The sequence below is a fragment of the Chaetodon auriga genome, chromosome 17 (assembly GCF_051107435.1).
Source record: "Chaetodon auriga isolate fChaAug3 chromosome 17, fChaAug3.hap1, whole genome shotgun sequence".
Taxonomy (NCBI): domain Eukaryota; kingdom Metazoa; phylum Chordata; class Actinopteri; order Chaetodontiformes; family Chaetodontidae; genus Chaetodon; species Chaetodon auriga.
Genome location: NC_135090.1, coordinates 16,604,976 through 16,629,612, shown reverse-complemented (window position 1 = coordinate 16,629,612; position 24,637 = coordinate 16,604,976). Strand labels below are relative to the sequence as shown.

General features: G+C 43.0%; 2 protein-coding genes across 4 annotated transcripts; both read right to left on the bottom strand.

Annotated features, from left to right (window-relative positions):
- Positions 1-338: 338 nt before the first annotated feature.
- On the bottom strand, positions 339-7,335 carry setdb1a (SET domain bifurcated histone lysine methyltransferase 1a). Of its 3 annotated transcripts, XM_076754625.1 has the most exons (9): positions 7,272-7,335; positions 6,994-7,132; positions 3,340-3,511; positions 2,281-2,640; positions 1,905-2,078; positions 1,385-1,586; positions 970-1,043; positions 564-754; positions 339-456 (listed from the first exon to the last, which is right to left on the bottom strand). In XM_076754625.1, exons 3-9 carry the CDS (start codon positions 3,428-3,430, stop codon positions 355-357), a joined length of 1,194 nt encoding a protein of 397 aa, XP_076610740.1. In that variant the 5' UTR covers positions 3,431-3,511; positions 6,994-7,132; positions 7,272-7,335; the 3' UTR covers positions 339-354. The 3 variants fall into 3 exon arrangements, with proteins under 3 accessions (XP_076610740.1, XP_076610742.1, XP_076610741.1); XM_076754627.1 differs by having other exon boundaries at positions 339-452; positions 6,994-7,311; XM_076754626.1 differs by lacking the exons at positions 6,994-7,132; positions 7,272-7,335 and adding an exon at positions 6,209-6,935.
- A 3,807-nt stretch (positions 7,336-11,142) lies between these two features.
- Positions 11,143-23,598, bottom strand: cers2a (ceramide synthase 2a). Its single transcript, XM_076755207.1, has 11 exons — positions 23,204-23,598; positions 18,057-18,230; positions 17,783-17,900; positions 17,423-17,541; positions 16,569-16,626; positions 16,352-16,402; positions 16,097-16,189; positions 15,176-15,304; positions 14,768-14,874; positions 13,587-13,740; positions 11,143-12,969 (listed from the first exon to the last, which is right to left on the bottom strand). The coding sequence occupies exons 2-11, from the start codon at positions 18,227-18,229 to the stop codon at positions 12,823-12,825; spliced, it is 1,149 nt and encodes a 382-aa protein (XP_076611322.1). The 5' UTR covers position 18,230; positions 23,204-23,598; the 3' UTR covers positions 11,143-12,822.
- Positions 23,599-24,637: the final 1,039 nt, after the last annotated feature.

The window sequence follows — 24,637 nt, the reverse complement described above, 5'->3', positions numbered from 1 at the left end:
CACTACCGCCACCACCTGGTCCGGAGCGTGAACTGCTGACTAGCAAACGCGTCACTTTCTGATTACTGGACACTCAAAAATATGTCACAAAGGTTACATCAGATATAAATAGTTTATTATACAAAATAATAAAAGCAAAATAATTTGTTTATCAATTGTGAGCAAGACTATGACTTGATCTTTTCTGTTCTATCTTGTGTCATGCATGAGCAAGAGTGTCTGCAGTCCCAATGTTTCCCCTCAGGAATAGGAGCTATGAGATTTCTCATCCCCAAAGCTTTGCTCTATGGCTGCACAGATCACTGTGCTACATATCTCTACAGATATGTAAATGGAAAGTCTGTGGGCTTTTAGTCAGCCATCCTTATGCTCTGCCAGTCTTTTCAATTCCAAAAATCTCGCCATGTGTTCAAGTCGTATGGAGCCTCGATGGATCCACTCCATGTGTTGATCTACCTGAGAGTGACCAAAAAAGTACATTATACCACAGAAATCTGAGTGAAAAAAAAAAAAAAAAACAGGAAAAAACAGTTTAAACAACAGCAGTGTTAAAAGATACTGACCTGAAAAACGACCTGCATCAAGCTGCTGTCCACCACCTGCACCTCACACCTCTGCTGGACTCCATTTAATTCTATATTGAGGCTCTGTCCAGCCTTGTACTGGGTTAAATGTGGGTACGGCCAGTCCTTCAGGTATCGACTCATGAAAGATTTGTGACGGCTGTCTGGAATGTCGTCTACAACATCTTCCACTGTCAAGAAAAACAACAAAGAAAGAGTCTCTCAATCAGTCAAAAGCAGTTTCTCTTTTTGCCTCTAATATAAACCTGTTTCAAATAAAGGCCTGGTCCTCTCTGAGGTAGAGGAAACGACAGATCCTTAACATGATTTGAACATTTTTGACAATTCACAGGACACTTGGCTTTGGATGTAAAGAAAAAACAAGTGTGAAAATAGGCAAACTTACACGGTCTGCACACCAGGTGAAGTAAAGGTAAACCAACATAAACCGGAAGGTGATCATCCAGAAAGACCAAGAACCTGGAAAATTAAACAAAAAATTTTTACTAAAACATTGCGATTTTCTATAGGAAATTGCATAAAGAAGATTACACATCCTTTCATGCATTTTGCTCAAATATCTATTCTGTAGTTTTATATTCTTGCCTATCATTTTTCCAAGTCCCACCTACTGTGTATATCATTTGGTTATGTAACACATACCTACCCTCTGTACATTCATGCAGTAAATCTAAAACAGATACCGGATGTTACTGTTAGCTGTTATGTTATTTACACCACTGTGTGAAAGGATTAAAGAAAACAGTATATCCTGTATGTATCAGTAATGTTAGTGGTTTTATGTGGTGAGAAACACACACCTTAAGCGGTTCCTTCTGGTGGGCAGCTCTGCCAAAATACCAGGCTTGAACAGACGCTTGTCCTCTTCACACCCGACCACCACACGAGCACCGACATACAGCTGCTTCGGAGTGGGTGTGGTGTCAAAGGCGATGTGGTGACCGGACACAAGGCTCTTCCCCTTTTCTTCAAAACTAACTTTATACTTCAACTTTCCATCTTCTGCAGAGAAAAGCAGCAAATCCTCACATTTAGGAACTGAAACCAGCAATGTTTGTCATTTCTGCTTTGATGAACTACTTAAATGATTAACAGATGATCAAATTAAACATTTTCACACACATGATGTGATGCACCCTGGTCTCCCAGCTGCTCAGTATGTGGAGCCCGACCAAGATATGCCATCAAGAGCTACTGTGTCTACACGCTTTGAACACGTTCAGGAGAAGAAGGATGAGCTAAAGTCAAACTAGCTCCCACCACCGACTGCTGGACAGCTTTCCCAAACAAACAAACAAAAAAAAGGAGTAAATTTATTACCTCTTGTTATTATTTCCACTATTTTTCCCCTTTGCCATCTCATTGGCCTCTTCCTCGCCAGGACCATCATGTCCACTTTGACCTCTTCCTCTGGCAAATTAGGACGGATCTTTGTGATTTCATTAGAGCAACAAGAAAAAGCTGAGGATATTATCACAGGAGCTGGTTGTGACACTGTGGAAAGACACAAAATGCTTATATTAAAACCGATGAGTTTGAGGGATTGGAAAATAAATTCATGAACTGGGTCCTAATATTCCCAAAGTCAACCAAAAAATGTAAGACATATTTAAAATCTGTCATTATGTGAGTGGCGACTAATGTAGTATTTTAGTGGTAGTGGAGTGAACGTCAAGGTTTTTGTTTGTGGCATTACCGTTGTTGTTTTTATGAATTTGTGGTGACGGTTTTGAGGGTCTTCTTGTTGTGTCACTCTTAGTGGGTTTTACACTTTTCTGTTTATTTTTTGAGACTGAGAAGTCCGAATCACTCGAATCAGTATCTGGTTCCCACTGCATATCAGAGTCAGAGCTGCCGAGGGACTCGTCTTCGCTGTAGAACTGCTGAGGCATCGGCGGTCGCGCAGCTTTAATGGTGTATTCAGGGAGTCTGGTCAAGACCACCACCGCCTTTTTTGTTACTCTGAGAGAGTCAGAACCATCCTCCAATGGAGTCTTCTTGCTGGGAGTTTCATTTGTGGAGGGAACAGACTCACACTGGGAATCCGAAAAATGTTCTGCAAAGAAGTAAATGAAAGCATCGTTGAAACTGTGGCCTGCAACAAACAAAAAAATCCAGCAGCAGTTTGTGTTCTATTCAAAAATTAATCTGCAAATAGGTACCACCGTCTCAGAGGATGCATGGTGTAAATGTCTTTCTAACATACACACATGTTCAATTAACTCAAGACACCAGCTGATTCAACATAAGGTTACACATCGACTCCATTATTCACATTCTGTCAGCACAGTATGGGATGGTTACTGCTAAGAAAGTCATTCTTAAAGTCTGGAACAAAGATAGATCTCCAAGTTTTGAAGCCTGGCTCACAGATTTATTGAAAACATTTGATTTGAGGGGAAAAGGAAATGACAAAACAGCCTTTTCCACCGGAGCTGAAAAGGAAGGGGGAGGGAGATGATAAATCAGTCACACCCGAGAACTCAGGAGAGGAGGGAAATCACACAAAGGAGGCTTGAAAGAGGGCTGAAATGAAGTGAGAAGTGAGAAAGAAAGTTAAAAGAAAACAGTGAAGTAAACCGAGTGTTAAGGACGGGCTGGAAGCTGAACTGAGCGTTAAACTGGACACCAGAGGAAAAAGCTGATCCCTGGATTTTATTCATTTTAGAGAATTGATTAATCAAGCTAGCTTGCCAAGAACTTCCTTTTTGGACATTAATGTTGAACTTAAAATTAAAATTACATGGCTGCTTACCATCATCCTCTCTTTCTCCATCAGATTCTGCCTTCCTCTTGTTTTCTCGTCTCTCTCCAGACTCCTGGACCTCAAACGTTGTCGTCTCCATCTACAGTTTGTATCTTTGAATCCGACGTGTGATGATCCGGTTTGGTTTTACTTGCTGTGAGTCCTGTTGCTCTCCTGATATCTAGAAAACACAACCGAGTGTTAGCTGATATTTCCAGACACTTCCACCTGCTCCACCCCGGAGCCTCCAGGTGATTATGTCTCTTACAAAATAAAAAAGTGTCAGCCCGGTTCTTTTGTTGGAAGCCCAAGAACATGACTGGAGAAATGTTCAGTTCACAGATGTAGAATTTATTCAGGTCACAGGTAAAGTAAGGCAGCGCCGGGCTCGAAGCGACAGAGCTCTCGCAGGATCTCAGTCAGAACGAGCCCAGACTACTTCTTCTTCTTCTCTGTTCTGTTTTATGGCGGGTGGCAACCAGCGTTATGGTGCATTAACACCACCTACTATGTTGGAGTGTGGACCTGAGTAACTACCCTCTGTCATAAAGCTAACAAACCAAAACAGACGAAGAAAAAAAAAACACTAAATTCTTTGGATCAGCCCTGTTTCAGTGAGATAACTGAATAAACGATCTACTCCAGTGGTAAAAATGTCTCTTAAGGTGATCTGTTCAACTCCCAGCTTCCTGATTTCCCTCTCCAAAGTTTCTCGTCTTGAATATTTCTGACAGTGAAGAATGACACAGTCCTGTGGGGTGTTTATTCGTTAGATGAAGAGTTTTGTTCAGCCCTGTGTGTCCTACTCTCACCCTGGTTAGAATATTCTCCTCTTTTGTGCATCCTTTGTCTGTCCTCACTGTAATGAATGAAGGTGTCGCCCTGTGCTTCCTGTGTCGCCGCTCTTTGATAATGTGCTTTTTAATTAATGCTTTTGCTTCACTTTTTTCCTCCTGATTAAGGGCCTGTTTTGCTGGTGAATCTGTTATTTCGTTCCTTTTTACCCCTCTGTGAGCTGGTACCCACATAGAGGTTATATAAATCAGTACAACATTTCATATATTTCATTACCAATGTCCTGTCTACTTAGTGATGAGTATGAGTTCAATGACATTAAAGCAGAAGATGAGTCTGTACAAACAATGAAATTCGTAATCCAGAGTTCTTCTATTCGTTGCACTAAAGCAGCAATATCTCCTCTTCCCTCATAAACCTTATCCATAAAACAAAAATCAGCCGACACTGGGGGGAACAGCCAGGGTGGTGTTACTGACAATGAAACTGTCAGAGTAAATCTGTTCTGCATTAATTTCATGTCTCCAGCCATTTCACCACTGACCCACGCAAAACATTCTCGCTTGGCTCTTTCTCTCTCCCCCAACATGGGATCAGGACCTTTGTTGTAGGATGGTTCTCAGCATGGCCTTGTAGGTTTACCCAATAATTCAGCACAAGCTGCTTTTGTCTGAGACGCAGTAGCATTTCACCCACCTCAACGAGCAGAGCAGACACAGGAGTTGTTTTTAAAAGCACCACAACATCACCTTAAAGCTTGGGCTTGAATCAGTTCCAGCTTCTTAAGTGATGTTTTTGACCCATAAGCAATCCAGCCACAATCCAACACTGACCTGATCAGTGCTATGCGAATATGTCTGATTGCAGCTCTGCTCGCTCCCCATTCTGACCCTGTTGGACATCCTTACCTGTATAACTCTACTTAGTAAAAAGCTTCAAGGAGGCTGAAGTACCTCAAGTACCTGCTTGATTTCCTGCTCTACTTCTTCCATTTACCCCTCTTCTCTCGTTTACCATCTTTGCAGCCTCTGCACATGACAACTTGTTCTGAGTTTTAACCTGCTGTGCTTCCACTTGCCTTTTCATCACAATACAACGTCCATAAGCCACACTGTGGTTGCCTCCAACACTTAAGTTGTTCATGATTACACTGCCCACATTCACGGTCCTCTCCACATCTGGCACATCTTCTCCTACCTTGACATGTTCTTGCAGTATGAGCAAATCTTTGGCAGTTGTTGCATCTCACTGGCCTTGAAATGTACTCCCTTAGATTGTAACTCAGGAGGCCTAGAGTCACTTTCCTTGGGAGGAATTCCTCCTCAAATCCAGCATGACGTCCTCACTTTCTTTCCTCACCTTTTCTCAGGTTACCTGGATCCGCCGAGCACCTCTCACAATTCCTCCTTTTAAATTACTCCGACTGGCATTCCCTACATCACCCCCTTAACCCATTGTCCTCCATTGTCAACACGATTCACACTTTAAATCGTCCACTTTCTTTAATCCTGCCCCCCCACCCCACCCCCCACCCCGCTCTTCATCCCTGCAGGAATCAACCAGTCACCATCTTTAAGGACTTTAGCCATATGTATATCCCCAATCTGGTTTTTAGCAAATTTTTAGGCTTCACTGGACTCATAAGAAATCCTCTTCTCTTCACCAAAACGCTAAACGATTTTAACTTCCTACCTGACTCCTTCCCTCTATTCCTGATTCATTACCTCCACTGCTCCTGACTTTCTTCGTCCTAGTCTCGATAGACTTGTTTCCTCTTTTCTCCTCACCTCTCTGAGTAGTTTGACTAATGTCCATTTCATCGTTATCATCCGTGATGCCACACTCTCCCCACTCAGGTCCATTCACAACATAGTTGTGTCTACCCGCCATCGCTTTCTTTCTCTCGTTGGGATTCCCCATTTTCATCAGCTCTGTCGGTTTCCGAACTCCGACTGACAAACGAGTACTCAATCCGGGATAATCGGTCAGATTTCTCGGATTGTTTTGCGAGGTTTGAACCATAAATTCTGAAATTCGAGCTTCGACCACTACACCAGCTTCCGATTCGACCAACCTTTCGCACCTCGATTTGTTCTTCTGTGGGGCCGCAAACTTTCGAGCCCAGACTTCGGGGTGTACACACACTTTGTCTTCTTGGGCTTGGGCCTTCCCCCGCACAGAGGTTGGACTTACATGCGATCTCTCATTGGCCAGTTATCTCTGACGTGTACAGGCCAACCAAAGTTTACGTGAACTAAGTGAAATATGATACAAAAACTGTGTGAGTGTGTTGGTTTCAAGGAGTGTATCTAACGAGACAGACTCAACCCTGACAGATAAGAGAGGATTCTGTGGGCACATCTGGTTTCCATCTTATCAAGTAGAATACCACAGTGTTCAAACTAAGGAGTACGATCTGCTGGTTCACGTATTTGTACACGGTCAGATTCACATATTTGTACATAGTCAGATGATTTGCAGGTTACATGAGTACAGAAAAAAATACATGAATACAAAGAAAAAGGAAATAATTCACAGAGGGTGAAATGGAGCCTAATTATAACAAAAGGAAGCTGGAAACTGTCATAAAATGACCTGGTTTTGGAGGAATCTGTCGCTACAGCAGGTAATTGACATAATGAGGATGCTAACAAATTTAGACAGTTTAAAAAACATCTATTCAGTGAGAAGACAACAGGAGCTTTAGTGTGTTTTCTCATCTTAACATGAAGGTTACTTTACAGTCAGAAACAGCGCTGGTTCAGTTGTAATTTAAGGAGGGATAGCAGCTAACGTCAACCTGGTCCTGTTAAAGCCAAAGCCGAAATCTTAGTATTAATACTTGTTGTACTAGAACTGACAGCTTACCTGTTGAAGTGTCCTGATTATCCGCTTCAAGAAACACAAAAGTCAACCATTGTACCTGCACAATGAAAGGCGGGAAGTGACCAGCTAGGGTAGCACCACTTGTCCACACTGCTGGCTAGGGTTAGCTAGCTAGCTAGCTCTGAAAATACAACAGGTTTAACAAGCACACAGTTAAATCATGGTCTTGACTGTGTGTAAAGATTGTGTGCAAAAGGCAGTTCTGGCCCGTTAAGAAACCGTATTGAACAACATAAGCATGGCACATGTTCGTCCAGTACCGTGGTGTGGCTTCTTCAGCTGTGTCTATGCAGCTGTTGCTTTAGCGACTTCTTCTTGATGTCTATGGCAGTCGGCGAAAGGGCGCATTACCGCCACCACCTGGTACGGAGGTAAGCGCCACTTTCTGATGAAGCGGACAGTCAAAAATGTTCTTCACAAAGTCAGAGGTCAAGTCACATGCAAACAGTTTTTATTTTACAAAATATTAAAAGCTATATCATTTCTTAAGTATTCATAGTGAGTAAAACCATGATCATTTCTATTAAACAATTCAAATTGTATCTTCTGTGTGTCATGCAAGAGCAGGAGTTGTGTGCTGTGTGTGCAGTTCCGATCTTTCCTCTCAGTAATAGGATCTACAAGATTATTCACGCACAAAGCTTTGCTGCACAGCTGCACAGATCAGCGTAGTACTGAAGAGGATGGTTCAGTCTCTTAAGGGAACCATATATACTAGCTGTTGCATTAACAGGTCATACCATGGACAGGTTATTAGACAATGGGCCCCTGCATGGTCCTGTGACCATGTAGGAATGTAGACTTATTGCCTTGCACCATATAGCTCTATCAAACAGGACAAAACAAAGAAATATATAATACAAATAAAAATTAATGATTGCTCCTAAGATTGGCAGATGTTGAATGTAATAAAGACAATGCTATTTTTGACCTGAACTCTCAAATCTTGTTGTCAGCAGTTAAAACAGAAGCTGATACATGTCTTGTGACTTCCATGACGGTGAATGTGATGCAGACTTCATATCCATTCAAAACCGCACGGTCTAAAACATAAAGCAGTGAGAGCGAATCTTAATTTCCTGCAGAGTCCTATTACTGACAGATATCACCGTCCTCTGCCTCAGGTGATCTGCTCCTCCTGGTAAGTGGAGGTGGAGATGGAGCCGTAAGGATCCACCACAGTCTGGGCACAGCGCACCACCGTCACCAGCAGGAAGAAACACAGGAGGACGAGGAAGAAGAGAGCGAAGCCCAGGTCCACGTGCACCTCAAACTGTGGCGCGGGGTGAGAGGCCTGGTCCATGTGGGCGATGATGGCTGCTGATCCCTCTTTAACTTCTCTTCTCTTTGTCAGTTCACTACCACCACCACCACCACCAGGACAGGCGTGTGCACATGTGCTCCTGAGGTGAAGGTGATGACTTGATGGCAGAAATAAAAAAATCAAAAAGATAGACGAACTTTAAAAAGGCTGCAGCAAGCTTCTGAATGCAGAGACAACACATAACATTACTTCAGGTCTTGAGCATCCTGGTGGTCTAGCGGTTAAGATGCATGTCATGTAGCTGCAGTTAGATTCTGTTTGGGGGTTTTTGCTGCCAGTCCTGCCCCCCACTCTCTCTTTCTTTGCTGTTCAACTATCAAGTAAAACCAAAGATATGTTGTCTGGTAAAACATAAAACAAGGAACAGAGCAAATGTTCACTTTTCTAGAAGCTGGAATGTTTCATATTTTTGCTTGAAAAATTGATTAATAGGTTATCCAAATAAATGCTTAATAACTTTCTTCACATTTCCTATGAGAATCTCTTCTGTTCTACTCTTTTTACATTGGATAAATTAACGCAAGATGATATTTACTAACCAGTGTCCATCGCTTTTCCGCCTGGTTATCATTTAGAAGAATGCAGCCGTTTATGCATACAGTTTAGCTTTCACCACATTTAAAGATGTACAAGTTAAAAGCTGACAGCAACTCACAATTTCAAACAGAACCAACTGAAGAAACATCTAATCTAATCTACATCGATCTAATCTCACCTTTCTGCGCTGTCCCCAGTGATCCAGGTGTTGGTTTCTGCACAGTCTTTCCACCGCCCGTCCAAACCTTTGAGGAGCTTTCATAGCATCTTCGTCTTGGTTCCCTCTGAGGTTCCTGATTACTCGAGTTACATAAGACCGTCATCAGTTACCAAAGTCTTTACTGTCCCCCTCCTCACATGATCATCATTGGAAAAATGAGCAGCCTGCAAATTAGCTCCTGCACACACACACGCACACACACAGACATACACATGGAAGATACACAAGCATACACTTGCACCTTGCAACCTCCCCCTGGTGTGTAAAGCCTTTATTAATACTTAAGCAGGAATTGAATAACGGTCTACACTGTTCACAAGTGAATCAAACACCCCACAGCTTTTGTCCTCCTGTCAGAGGGACCTTCATCGCTGTCACCAATTCAGCTTCACACCACTATTAGCTCAAGCACCTTAGGCGACACTGATCTTATTCATTGCACGAGGCTGAAGAGGCAACAGAGGAAGGAGAGGAGGCTTAATGTGAAAGGAAAGGCAAAGATTTAAGGGGGAGGTGGACGCCGACGGGGGGGCGTGGAGAGGAAAACCCAGACACTGGAGCGAGGGAAACAGGAGATGCATTAGCAATTAAATTGTGGAGCCAGATGCGAGAGCAGGGTGGAAATTGACCCCTGTTACAGTGAAGCTGCCAGTGACAAGAACCGTGTGGAGGCTGAAGTGCGGGGCACGGAGGTAAAGTGATCCCACTCCATATGCAATTAACCGAGGAGGCCTTTAAGGCTGCAGCCAAAATACTGCAGGGAAAGTGGCAGAGGAAGAAGGAAGAGACGGGAACTGAAGGCGGATGAAAGAGAAGCCCACCCCGATCCACGTTCTCAAACTCCCCGACAGAATGACGAGCAGCTCTCTCACTCCGACGTTTTCAGTGACAGTCTGCATCCCGGAAGTGTGCCAGCCAGGTGCTGCTCAGTGTGTCACCACCACACTGCGCCATCTGATATTGTAATGGCTCCACGGTGCCCTCAGTTCTACCCCGCACCAGTGGAACCAATCACTGATGGATAGTGCTCAGCCCAGACTGGATTTGCTCCAGTTCAGCGGTGACACAATATCTGCAGGGCTGCGGATTATAGCCGTTATCATTAGGCTGTTTACACACACGCTGCGAATCACAAAGTTGTATTTGTCCTCAAAATGTCAAGGAGAATTAGGGCAATTGAATGCCTCGAACAAGAACACTCAGTCTGTGAGTTAGGAAAGGAGACCAGTCCACTAAAAAGACGAAAACTATTAAAGAAAAACAGCTACTTTTAGCTTGTTGTTGTTGTTGTTGTTGTTGTTACTCTTTGTTACTGATGAACGCTGCATGTGACTGAAAGCTGAAACACTTCCTGTAAACTAAAGCTTTTGAAGGCTTAAACCGAACTTCAGAAAACCGACTTCATCTCTGACTTTCTTCATTTTTACATCAGGACTTTACCTTTTCCTGATTTAAAAGGGTTACAGCGCGACAGTGATGTAGTGACCAAAAGTGTTTTATGTCACTGTGAATTTAAATCTTTCATCTTTAAATATTGGAGGAGCCTGGGAAATTGTGAATTTGGGCATTTTCACTTTTTATTTGAAAGGCTAAACAATCATTTCATTTAAAAAAAAAATCAAAAAAAAAATCAGATGAACTGAAGATGAACACAGTCTCCAGCTGCAGCCCTAAAGGATTTCAAGCTGTTGACAAAGGTTTCATCTCCAAGGGAAAGCAGTTATTTTAATTTTTTGAAAGCCTGCAAATAATTTTCTTGGTTAATGATTTGATTAAAAAGCACATCCCAATGTCCTGAAGCTTCAGATGAAGTGTTTAAATTTGTCTGACCAAAAAAGAAAACATACAAAAAAAAAAACCTTTCAGGTTAATTATCACACAACAAGAGATGCCAAAGCACAAAACACGTTCAGCTGGGAGTCTGGAGCTACGCAACATTTGGCATTTCAGTTTGAAAAATGACTCAAAACAGTTGGCGTTTACTTTCCTGTCGAGTGTCGAAGCGTGATTTCAGATCCTGATCACAAAAAGAAAGCATGAAGGACACAGATTAGTTATCCACACTTATCTTTATCATCATCGTCATTATGATTTTACATCTCAGCGACACATTACGCAGAATAAAAACGTTTTCTGTAGAAGCGAAGCTGCAGGTGATTGGTCGCCTTGAACCGAGGAACGTTAGAGGCCCGGAGCGTCACAGCGCGGTGACTGTTGGGTGCGTTGGGGCACAAACGCAGCAGAAATAAAGACGAAGGGACTGAAAGTACTTTTCTTCTTTTTTTAACACTTAACACTTGATGAAATGATGAAGGCACTTGCAAATGACAAGGAAGTACAAAATGTAAACCATACTTTGGTGTTTCATTTTTACCTCTTTAGATTTCTTTACAGTCTTTTTTATTCTTTTTACAAAATAAACCAAAAACACTGACGAAGAGGAAGAACTCGGGGAGATAATACTTAAGATAAATATGAAACAAAATTTAAATTGTACTCCAAAACCTCTCGAAACTAAAAAAAAATCGGGTTTGAGTTCAAATCAAACACTAGTACTAAGCCTGTTCAATAGGTATTTAGTCAATGCTGATCCATAAAAGAAACCATAAAGTGCATCTTTGGATGGATGGATGGATGGATGGATGGATGGGAAGAAACAACACTGAATGGAAATGCTATCGACTCGTCCAGCCCATAAAGAATTCAGACACAGTTGCTGATTGGTTTGGGTTCCACTCAAACAAATTGCTCCCAAATTTAAACCGTCGACTGGACTGAAAACAAATAAAACATAAAGCAAAATAAAATCACTAAAACTAAAAAGAGATTAAACATAAACAAAACAAACATTTAAAACGATCTTGTGCGCTCTACTTCCCAAAAGGCAGAAGCATTTCGGACAAACTTCCACAGAAGGCACATTTCAACACACATGGCAGATGTAGCACCTTCTCGCACTCTCTCAGAACGTTAAAAAACATTATTTATCTCCAATTATTTTGTTTTAAACGACACTTGAACAAATGTATTTTAGCAAAAACCATTGGCAAGAACCAAAGTGACAAAACGGCAGCTGGCAACAAACTTGCACATATTCATTAGTAACTGATACTCTGGACTTCAGCAAATAGACTTAAATCAGGTTATGGTCCATAGAAAGACGAGAGCATTCGCCTCAATGCTCCTCCCTGTGTCACTGACTTCACCATGGTTATTTAGAGCAAAAATCATTGCGCTTGAAGGGCAGTAATAGGTTTTATCTGACTGTGCAGGAAGGGAATGCCCGTCCTCACCACAGCATCTCTTTAAAGCACTTCTGGTACCAGAACATAAAGCTACAAGCAGGCAAATTCGGCATGTGGCGACTTGGTCAACAGCACAAAATCTTGGCGACTAGCAAAACAGACAAGATGGTGAGAGAAGGTGTGTGTAACAAGAAAACCACTCCGCTTGTACGCCGAGCAGATCGCTGTTGTTCTTCATTGCAGTCGTCTTTTCTCCATTTTATTGAAAGTAATCCACAGAGGAGTGGAAACTGATCCACACTGGACTGCTGGGGCTTCAGAAAGGAGGTTATAGATAGGTGTGTGTGTGTGTGTGTGTGTGTGCGTGTGTGAACATTTGTGTGTGTGCTGCCCGCTGCCCCTTTCAATACGCCACAATCCCGTTCTTTGGCTCTCAGGTGAGGGCCACTCCTCACGCAGCCTCATCTCCAGCGCTCGCAGTCCCATCAGTCCGCCTTGCTGTGGTTGTTGTTGAGGCGAGCGTGGCCGTTCTGCACGTGGCCGTTTTTAGACTTTTCCCTCTGCTCGTGGTCATCGCCTTCATCTTCCGACTCGGTCTCCTCTTTGTCGCTCCGCTCGTCCTCCACAATGTCCTGTCAGATTTTTTAAAAAAAATGTGAAAAGGTGAAAAGTGTTACGTAGTAAATGATGGGGAAAAACTTGGGTATTTTTCAAAACTTGCTTTTTCTGTGCATTTCAGTCCGTTGTACACACACAAATGCAGTTTTAGGAGCTTTTGGAAATCACTTTCCAAGGTATAAATACTGACGTGTAGGCAGAAAACTGTGTTTTTGGCTCGCTGTTATCTCCTTTGTTTGCACGAGGAGATTTTGTGCAACAGCATACGTGGCCAAAATAGCGCTGGTGTTAACCTTGCTAAAGGGACTTTTACCATTCACCACATAAATGTTCAGTTACTCTTCAACTACTCCGAGGAACAGAGGCTTCAGAACGCAGTATGGAGGTCACCGCGGTTTTGGACGAGACCTGGTCTGACCTGTGGTATCAGTAATATCTTTTTTCAGGCTTCTGATTGGTCAACATGGCTTTGAGGTTAGGTCAGGCTAGTATCACCACCTGTTGGTTGGGCATGCTCTGGATAGTGCTTCAGTTGTGTCTTTGTGCTTTCATATGGACGCTAAAGGAGGAAAAACCCTGTTTTACAAAATGCCCATGTGTGCGTGGTGTGCCTGAAATTGGCGGTTCTTACATTGCCAGGCAGGAATTTGACGACCATGCGCAAGATGAGCCAGGTCCAGAAGATGTGCAGAGTCTGCAGCACACACATCAGCCCGTTGAAGAAGTAGAAGCCGAAGAAGGTGGGGTAGAGGGTCAGGGGGTACACCATCGTCGTGTGTATGATCCTGGACGAGAGGACAAAGGCAGAACAGAGAGTCCAGTCAGAGCCACCTACAGTCGCCATCAAAAGCCCATTGAGAGGGGCCAGGACTGTACACAGTGCGTCTGTTGTTACATTTCCGCTGCATTGTTGCTCAAGTTTGAAGCAAAAGTAGGATAAAAAAAAAAACATGATATATCTGCAAAATCAGTCAGTGTGTGTTTCCATATGTTCATATACTCAGGAGGACAAATCTGCATAATTACAATTCAGCAAGAAACTGACACACGATGACATTTCATGGCAGCTTCCCGCTTCAAATGTCATTTTTGTTTTCTTAAATGAATTGCCTCTTTTGAACAACGTGTACACAGCTGCAACCATGGAATGATGGTATGAACACCCCCGCGTGCATTATTTTCAGTTTTCGGGGAGTGGAGGCACGTTACAGTGAGTGGCATCATAGCATGGAGTGTTATCTATGGTAGTGAAGTAGAATTATAAAGTATGAAGCGCTAAAAAGGATGACGCTGGTATTATCCTTTATTTTTCTTTCCAACTAATCCTGTGAAAAGTCCCAAACCCAACGATGTGTTAGTCGACTGCTCAATACTTTCCGACCATCCTACATGTCTATGGCACACAGCTCCAAGCCCAGTTTATTTTTTTATGGGTCAAAACATGTCGTTGAACCACCTTCTTAAAGCAGCTGGGTTCTGCATTTTTTAGGAAACATTTGCTTGCATTTGTTCGGGACTATTTTCAGCAGCGGATTAATACCAATTTGATACGGTAGTGAGGACAGTGTGTGAGGGACTGACTCATAATTCGCCACAGAGCCCAAGATGATCATAATGAAGCTCTATGGCACATAGAAATAAGCTATATGAGACTCTGGGTAACACAGACAACACGTGCCATGTTCACGGCTGTCACAGCGCGGAGGCATAAAAAAATTGATAAATATATGGAAGCCTTGTAGAAAGCCAGAAAGTTCATCAACATCAGCGACTCATCACAGTTCCAGGAATATCATGTTGCATCATTTTTACCAGAAAGGGAGGATTACGAGGCGGGTGACGATGAAAACTGCAGCGAACACGGTGAAGATGAAGTTGCAGGTTTTCCTCCAGCCGGCGTAGTTGAACATTTTGGCTGACTGGAATGAAAGACAGGAGAGATCAGAGTGGAACCTTTTCATGGCTTCTCCTCTAGAGGGCACACAGTGACACTGTGTGAGGTGTGCCGTGATCTGGCCTGAACATCATCATCAAGCTGTTCAGAGACGCTAAATGCCGAGAAGACGGGAGGGACGGCATTTGTTGCTTTCATGGTGTACACGGCCGGGATTGTGATGTGCTGTTGTGAAGATGTTTGATAATGTTAAATAAAAACACATTTCAACCAGTTTTCTGATTACTGAAACACCCCTTTTTTGTCGTTTCGGCATGTTTTCATACCTCCATGAAATAGTCGGCGGCATCATGCACCAACATGATCAAAGTCCCTCCCCGGATGTAGTTGACCAGCCAGGAGAAGGTCATAAGGACAATGGTGGCTACATGGTGAATTATCTGCTCTTTGAAATCCTGCAGAAGAAAAGCAAGAGAGCGAGAGAGAGACTTTGTTGAAACAAAATCCAACAGGGTCTGGTCACTTATTGATCAAGCTGTAAAGATTGGTCACCAATCGACGGCGTGCGGCTAATTGATGTCTGTTTTACAAATGATTAACTCTCCACGCAGAGCGGATTATACGGCTTTATGGCTATAAAAAGCAACTAAATCCATATACAGTAGTTTAAAGAAAAGGGAACTTAAGAAGCGGTTGCTAAATAATTCCTCACATTGGAGGCAGATTTCAACACTGAACTGTTGTTTTTGCTGTAGAAGATTTAGTTCCTCGCATCTGCGGAGCTGGAGTTATAAAACAAGAGCTGGCACCGGGGCCTCGCAAATTATGCTGACGGGCCTGAAGGTCTGCCATCTTTCACAATAACATTTGGACCAGTGGACGACACGGTCAGTCCGTCTGTCCACAGTGTGACTTTGGTCACACATTAACTCACAACATGCAACATCCCCGACCGGACAGTCACTTTACTTTCACTCACTCGGACTTAACCAAACTGACAAAGTGGATGAGACCGGCTGAACGGGACATTCTCTTTAATGGTATTGTGAATGCTGACAGCTCCACTCAACACAATGCATAAAGTCAGGAGCATCTTAATGAGAAATCAATATCCAAACCTCAAAATACACTGCCAACACAACAGATCAGTCTCATTATTCTGTGCACTCTGTGAGTGATGGAAGGTTTCTGAGGGGTTTTACATTACAGAGCTTCCACAGATTAGTAGACAGCTCTGGATCACTTACCTTACGTTTGACATCCGATGCTACGCTAAAAAGCAGCGAGACATAGAAGCCTAATTCGATCATGTAGTACCAGTACTGTGAAGGCAACAGTGGCTGGAAGGAAAGAGAAAGAAGAAGCTGTCAGAGGAACACGCCACCAATAATTTGAGCCATTAGTGAGTCCAGAAATTTGGTAATCAAATGACAGTTTCTTCGCTTTTTGGCATATAAATGAGTTTAAACTTTTACAAAATATGACAATTTTTGCTGACTCACCATTTGTGGGTAGCCATCCCACATCCGCTGCATGTCATGGAACCATGGTTTCTGAGGTGAGATAAGATACTCATTATTAATGAGTGTCCAACACACTGCCACAAGCACCCTCACACACAAACACCAAACAGATTTAAAAAAAAAAAAATGTTCATGTGGCATCCAACAGTGTGTCCATGACGGTCACAATGTCAACATTCAGTTGCACAGTACTCACGTCGACAAGGACTGCCAGGCCAGCAAAGAAAGCAAGAAGGTAAAAGGTAAATCTCCAACTGCAAGAGAATGCACAGTGTTCATTTCAGACAGCCACAAAAACAACATCCCACCCGTCTGTGCACAGACTCAAACAATGGCTCAAAGCTTTGGGGTTTAAGATGTGAAAGAGGAAAAAACAACAAGGCACGGTCCAACTGTGCTCGTGTTGGCGCTGGATATCCCACTGTGTTTACTTTTTAAAGCACTTTCTGGAGCCATTACTTCAAAATCAGAAGGAAAAGATGAGCAGACTAACTGATGGGAAACACCTGGATTACCTTCATGTGCTTTTGGTTTTGCAGCATTTTTCTGCTGGAACGTACAGTATGTGTCCTCCTATCACGAGGACTGTTTTGCAACAGCATTTGTGGAATGCTTTGTGGGTGTATCAGAGATGGAAAGGCAAGAGAGCGATGATGAAACGGCCATCAGTGCACACAGTAAACACCGTACTTTTGAATCACTTTTTGATGTTCTGTCCCCGCAACTAGCAGCAAAGCTTCACAACAGCACACTCAATGCTGCTTCAAGCAGTGCAGCAGGTTTCTGGTCTTTTTTGCATGTTAAATTATGCTGTCCTTCACAAGAAATAAGCAAAAGTTAGAGCAAAGTCTGAAAAAATATATATCTGATAACTGTCTCATTGTGTCCGAAATCTAACTTGCGAGCTCTTGTAGGTTTCTATCACCGCCTGGTGTGAGAGAAAGCATCTTTATATCTACTTCATGATTCAAAGCAGGCTAAAACAGACAGGTCAGCATGAAAGATGGAGAATGGGTTGAACTGGAGGTCTGGCTGAAGACGTTTAGCTACCTTGCTTCCTTAAACTTTTTGAGCTTGCTGGGCCGGCCCTGGTTTCTCCGCTGCCTGAACCACCTCTGGACCTGTCGCACTGAACAGTCCGTCTGTTTACTTAAACTCTCCACGGAGCTCTGACAATGAAAGCAGGACAAGGAAAGAAGAGTCAGTGCTGGCTTTAATGTTTGGAGACACAAAATGATGATAGCTGACTGGTCACGTAAGACTTTGCGATACTTCTATCGTTCTCGTCCTTTTACACCTCAAACGCCAGCATCTGCGAATTCTATGATTAGGCTCGAGTTGTGCTATCGCCAAAGGACACAGAATATGTACGAAGCCGTGCTCATTTCCTGAAGTATGCAGGATGATTACCTGTGTGGGATGCTTTGATGTGCTGCAGAAATAGGCCTCCAGGACGGGATTTGGGGGAGCACAAACACGCTTCTTGTCACTCACTCCCAGCAGGGAGGCAAGAGGACTCGCTACTGCTCTAGAAAGAGGAAAACGCAGCGGGGGGGAGGGGGGGGGGGGGGTATTGTTTATGTGTCACCTCATATTTGTCAGAAAGAAGCATGCAAATCAGACAGGTAGAGAGGTAGATTAACAGGCAAATGACACTGTGACAAGACCGCTGGAGATGACTCACCTCTCAAATACCTGCCTGATGACCAGGAAGCAGAGAGCGATGGGAAGAGCCGCCCAGAGGTCGTGAGGTTTGGGGAAGACGATGTCACCGTCGTCCTTCAGGTCAGCCCAGCCGTGGCCTTCGGGAAACCAAAGCCAGTCCGCCCATATCAGCTCACTCAGCCGGGACAACATCCTAAAGGTGAAACACAGACAGAAAAGGATTTGTGGAAGGAAATGAAGAGGTATTAGAAAGAGGGTTTTGTCTGCTGGGTGATCTCCGTTCAGATTTTCCATTAGATAAATTTAGCAACTCGCTCAGCGGTGACAATATCCTGACGGCCAAGAGAGGAAGCAGAGAGGGCTGAGAGGAATGAGTATTGATTGGTGGTGATTAATCTCACTGGGCATCTGCAACAGGCACCGAATCTGGGCACTTCCTGTTCCAGATGACGGGAATGATGAAGGAGGATTTTGTTATGCTGCACACAATACAATCAGAAAACCAAGAGGAATTCATTCGGTGCTCTCACCCGGACTTTGGTTTGGCTTTTATTTCCATTCCTTGAAACTATTCCTGCAGCTGGATGACATATTGACTCAGACACGTGTTGGAAATGACTCCTGCGTTCATTCATTCTCCACTGCCCGCACAATGGCCGCTCAATAGTTTACTCAATACTGAGCGGTAAATTGAGAATTTGGATGTTCGGTAATTCAACTGCATTGTGGGATTGTTAACAGAAAGTGGTGCATATGCCATGAAAACGCTTTTTCCGTTGGGAACTGTACAGTGGATACATTTTCACACTTCAGACATTCAAACAAAGTGGCGGACAGTCAATATAAGGCAGTGTATAGTTAATAGGGAGCGGTTTTGGACAAACCCATGGTTTAAAGAATGTGTCACATGTCCAACAGCTGCCACGTTGGGCATCTCCAATAGGTTGACAGAAGGGCCTTATGAGAAGATTAACAGAGCTTTGGAGAAAAAACTGTTGTATAACCAACAAAACCTCTGTTGTAATTATGTGTTTTATGTGATTTAATAGTTTCTCATTTATTCCTAACACAGTCTGCTTCTGAATTAGGGCAAAGGAAATTGCACAATTAACATACCACGAGCTGACAATGATAATCTCTTGAGCAATATGACTTCCTTGCTGTTAATCATTTTCCTTACAACCTCTATAAAAAAAATCAGGACAAAACAACCACCAGGAAATTTCTTCCTGGGAACAGCTGTGCTGTATTACATCATAAATATTCAATATTCACATTTTATATACTTTAATCTTGATGTTAACTAAAGAAGGTAAGGCAAGCTTGTCTCTATAGAGCCTTTGAAAAGTGCTCCACATAAGGCAATAAAAACAGACATTAAGATGAGATGTAAAAGAAACATGAAGCTTTAAAAGACGAGGAAAAGGTGTATGAGTAGGATTCAAAATGAAAAAAATGATGTTCAAATTGAGAATAACAGATGAGTGAAAATCACAGCGCAGTGCAGTAAATAGTCCCAAATCCTATTTAATAGAAGGCAGCGGTAAGCATCAAAGTTTCAAGTCATGATTTAACAGTAACGAGAGTTGGAGCAGACCTCAAGTTAACTGGAAGTCTGTTCCAGACATGTGGCGCGAAGACTGACTGCTGCTTCTGGATATCGTTCTGACTCTGGGGGGACTGCCTCAGGCGGCCTGAGACGATTTGTAACATAGCAGCAGATTAGAGATTTATTTTGGCCCAAACCACAGAGCGCTTTATGAGCCAATAGCAGTATTTTAAAATCAGATTTTTCACACACAGGAAGCCAGTACTCAACCAGTGCAGCGTGACAGCGGGATGATGTGATGCATTGACTCGGTCTGTCTGACTGACTGGTTGACAAGTCGTGCTGAGACAAAAGTCTTTGAATTCTTGCTATTTCTCCCACCTGGAAGTGGCTCTAAGGATGGCAAAGGTTAATATCTCAACATCTACATGATCGATCGGCACAAAAACTTCGTACAGGCATTCACGGCGCCCAGCGGAACGAATTCGACCGATGTTTGTCCTGTAGCACCACCACGAGGTTGACATTTCTGCTCTCCATTGAAATATGGCAACAATTACTGCCAGGATATTTAGCACAGGCAGCCATGGTCCCCAAAGGATTCACTGTAATCTCTTCTTTGATCCCCTGCCCTTTCATCCAGCACTATCATACCTGCAAAATTAATGACGTTCCCAGCTCTGCTTTGGATTTAGTGCTAATTAACAAATTTTATCATTTAGCTCAAGCACAGCCTCACAGGGCTGTCAGCATGGCTGTAGACTCTTTAGTCTTGTTAAGGTGATAAGTTGACGCTGATGTTTAAATGGTCCTCGTGTGGAGGACATAACTACGACAAGATTTCTGGCTCGGTTTGTGGTCTTTAACAACGGTTGAGCCCTGACTACTGAACAGGACATTCTTACTGCTTTCTTATTAGAGTGCAGAGACAGCAACAAGATCCGCAGTCAAAAGACCTTGGGATGACTTCAGTGCTGCTGTAATTCCTGTAAAGTATAATATAACACTCAGTCACCTGCAGACTTTCACAGTGTCTGACTTTGACCATCATATTATCTTCTATTTCTGCTGCACCTTGTTTGCGTTAAAGCATGAGCATCATTCTGAGGCAAATCATTTAAGAGGGAAATTCAGGTTGTCACACATCTCCTGACAGACCTGTTAACGAGAAGCATACACGTGGACTTTAACCCATTAAAAGCTTACTATGAGTGCCAAGTAACGCATGCAGGCTGCCTTTGTTAGCAGAGGAGTTTCACTCAACAGGACCTCTGTTGTGACTTCACAGACAAAATGCCTCACCTTGAAACAACAGCGGCGAAAAGCCAACTCTCCTGTCTTCTTAAGTTAATCAGTGTGTGGATTTCAGTGAAAAAACAGTCACGGAAATAAAATCATCTTTCTCACTCTGCGCCCACCATTGTGCTCAGCTGACCGCCGGTCAGAAGTCTTTTAAATGCTTCAACTGGAGAACAGAGAATGCGTTTGCTGTGGATTGTGTTAAAACATGTCAATGAGTACACATTTTACATTCAGCCCTGGAGTGAATTATGGGATTTAGTTAAACACCCTGCAGGTTGTTCTGTACTGGGGGAACTGGAAATCAACCTCGGGGCTGCAAAAGCTCCCACTTCTCAAATGCAAAGTACACATTTGTTTTCGGTATCTGATCTGTGGCAGCAGTTGAAGATACATTCCCCAAACCAGCAACACAAAAAGCAACCAGAAGTGAAGAGTGCACGGGCAATGCACAGTAAATATCCCCGTGTCTCGAGATGTTCATGTGTGACAGATAAGTTCAACAGTGTGGCGTCAGCTCCTGCTCGTGTATGATTTCCTCAACAGTTTACTCATTGGAGATCAGTCGTTGGCAGAACACGTCAGGCAACAGCAGTTCAGCATGTGCTTCAGCTGCAAGCCAAAGTAAACTTGAATTTTACTTTGTTAGGCAGGCTACATTGATGAATCATTCAGTATGAAATGGAGCAAACCAGTAAGACCAGTAGTCTGGTGTACACAGTTTATCTTAGACCTTTGTAAGTTTTTTTAATTGAACACATTTTTGGATTAAAAGCGAAAGCACATTTTGGACTCCATTCCTGTAATTCTGCTTGGAAACAAAACAACAGGCATGTGCCAACAGTATTTATGAATATAATCTTGGAGATGTTTTCTGCATTAATTGCATTGTTGTATTATCCTCGATCCCTTCTTATTTTGGCTGACATTTACTCTGGCGTCACTGTATCATTTAATCCAGTATCATCAGCCTCCACTCAGCGAGTGTTTGCACATTTCCAACTTCAGGGTGGCTTTTGGAAAGACTAAAGTGCACTGTGGCCACTCTGGCACCATTCTGGTTTACTGTCCGGGAACAGCAGTGGTGTTTCTGGAAAAGTGCCCAGAAGAGTGACTTCAGCTTCACTTTTCATTTTAATTCACATTTCACTCCACAATGCTCGGCAACATTAAGTATGGCCCGTTAAAGTAAAAGACTGTTACTCTCGGCCCGTCCTTGAGTATAACTGTCAATGTAATACTGCACCATAAAGTTAAAGGACTCACAAGAGACAGATTTAAAAAAAAAAAAAAAAAAAAAAAAAAAAAGAATGGTCAACATTTGTGCACCAGATGCAGAGATATCCTGAATTTTCATCTTTAGTATGAGTCAAATTCCAAAAAATTTTTTTGTTGTGCAGACCGTAATATCTTTGGAGCCCTGAGGTTTAGATATGTAAATAAGATTAACTTAAACTTCATATAGGACACATAGGAATGACATATCTACTATCTATACTAATGTCTGGCAGTGGACGTTCTTCAGTCTCACATAAAGCTGGAGGTTGTTGTTCAATTTCAACTCGATTTTTGCAGTTTGTGTCGGTCGCCGCTCTCTACGCTGTTTGCGTAAACTTGTGCAGGGAGTGGCTGAGTGCATGGCGCAAGCGGGGAGTCTCCCGGACATAGCGGAACAGAGAGCTTGACTCAGTGAGATGGAACCTTGAGAAAGTTTCCCCAACACCAACCGAGCAAACTTATGCTATGTGTTTCTAACAAACGGCCACGCGTACTTCTGATATTAAAATCACTCATGTAATAAAAGAAAACAGGGCGACATCGGCGACATCTCCACTTTACGTTAGAAAACTTTCTTTACGTATTCATAATTTGAAGCACAAGCGATAAAAAAAACGGCCGTTAATCGCTTGGAAACTACTTCTGTATTTCCTGTGAGGCGGCCGTTTTGTTTTATTAGTCTTCAAAGTTTTCATGACCTTCTCTTATCGCGGTGTTCCTAAACAAATACCACCGACTTCAGGACAAGCGAAGGCCTGTTAGCAAGCTACAGTCAACTTTGACGTCCCTTTAACGTCTTTCAACGGCTGAATCCGAGAGGGCTTCGGTTATAAAGCGTGTCAGCAAAGTTTGAGGAGAACCCCCCCTGTGCCGCCCCTGGCCCGGTTAAAACTTCACATAAATCCTCCCGGGAGGATGACTCCGATTTCTGTCTAAAAATAGCAGCCCAAGGTGTGTTCCGGAGAAGTCTGCGGAGGAGCTTTTACTGTCTCCGCTGACACGAAGGCATCGTCCATCACGTAACGGTGCAGCCAACTTACCTCTCTTCACGGAACGCGGGCAGGTAACGTAGTCTCAAAATGTACGGCGGCCCTGCTGCTGCTCTTCCTCAGTTCCTGCTGAAGCTGAGGGGATTTCATGTAGTTCGCGCACTCGAAGACACTCCAACTTGTTGATCGTTCAATGAGCAGCAAACCGCCTTTTTTTTCTTCTTTAACCTCAGCTTCGCCGCATTCTCAGAAGGCAAAAAACTGGCCCACTTTCTCCTCTGAACTCTGCCCCGTGGCTGGCTCCGAGAGGGCAAAAATAACGTTTATTTTTTCACTTTTCCGTCTGTTCAGGGCAGCCGAATCGAAACGGGCCTCGGCTTGTTGCAGTTGAGCCGGGTAGTTCAATTGGTGGAATATAGTGGATATTATGGTAGTGTGTCAGAACTGAACCGGGGCGGGGAGCAGGCTATTTAAAGTGACGTTAGCCTCCGCTTGTATGAGGGGCGGTTAGTGCCACAAGCGGCAGGCTGACGCTGGATTGAGTTAGGTTTAGGCAACAAAACTACTTTGTTAGGTCGGTTTGGGTTAAAGTAGACCTTTTCAAAAGGCTAACCACGTGCCTATTTTTCCAGTCTTTTTCCAGAGTCTCAAAGCTTTGACGTCACAACAATGTTAGATGGGTCAGTTACGTTGATGATTCTGGAGCAACATACGTACTTTATAACTGAAAGGATTAGCAAATGATCACAGTCTGTTTTATTTATCTTTTTCACAGCATCCTGTGTTGGAATCGGGGTTGCAAAACTAAATATTATTACTATAATTATTATCATTAAATAATATTAGACTAGTTCATGGTTTTTGTTGCCTTGATAGTTTCTGCTGTAGTTCTGTTTCCTCTTTAGGCCATGTACAGACAGACAGTAGCGCTTGTAACCATGACCCAATTTCAGAAACATAGTGTATTATCTAAAAATAACAATATATTCCAAGTGGACAGGCATGGGCTCCCTACAGTTCCTTATCTTCCAAGTTACCCCACCTTTCAAAACCATCCTCCATGCCAACTGCTATGTTACAGAGGGCTTTACACCTAATATGGGCTATGTGTATAATTTAATATTTAATTAACTAATTAATGAAATATTTCCCAACATAATTTAAAGTTGTAGATTTTCAAGCGTTTTACAGCTGTTTTCTCCGCAAATTGGAAGTGTTAGCAGAATAGTAACTTGGCTCTTTAACCTTTTCCTTGCGCTGCATCTGCGGCATGAATTACCTCTCATACACACAGGCATGCCTAAGAAGGCTAAGGCGTGTTTGGACCCATCAGACCAAACCCAAAATCCTGTGGCAGGCAGTTGCACTCCCCAGCTGTGGTTACTCACCTCAGGCTTTTCCATCCTATCACATATCTGTGTATGTAGTGTCACCAGTAAATCATGGTGGGAGGTTGCTGAAGTGGGAATATCTATGACAAAATGT

Excerpts from the sequence above, each read along its gene's own strand:
- setdb1a (XM_076754625.1), bottom strand. The coding sequence starts at position 3,430 with ATGGAGACGACAACGTTTGAGGTCCAGGAGTCTGGAGAGAGACGAGAA. Across the intron at positions 2,079-2,280 it reads AATTCATAAAAACAACAACG|TGTCACAACCAGCTCCTGTG; the intron begins GTAATGCCACAA and ends GTCTTTCCACAG. Across the intron at positions 1,587-1,904 it reads AGTGGAAATAATAACAAGAG|AAGATGGAAAGTTGAAGTAT; the intron begins GTAATAAATTTA and ends TTTTCTCTGCAG.
- cers2a (XM_076755207.1), bottom strand. The coding sequence starts at position 18,229 with ATGTTGTCCCGGCTGAGTGAGCTGATATGGGCGGACTGGCTTTGGTTT. Across the intron at positions 15,305-16,096 it reads CATCGGATGTCAAACGTAAG|GATTTCAAAGAGCAGATAAT; the intron begins GTAAGTGATCCA and ends TTTCTTCTGCAG. Across the intron at positions 12,970-13,586 it reads TCAAATTCCTGCCTGGCAAT|GACATTGTGGAGGACGAGCG; the intron begins GTAAGAACCGCC and ends AAAATCTGACAG.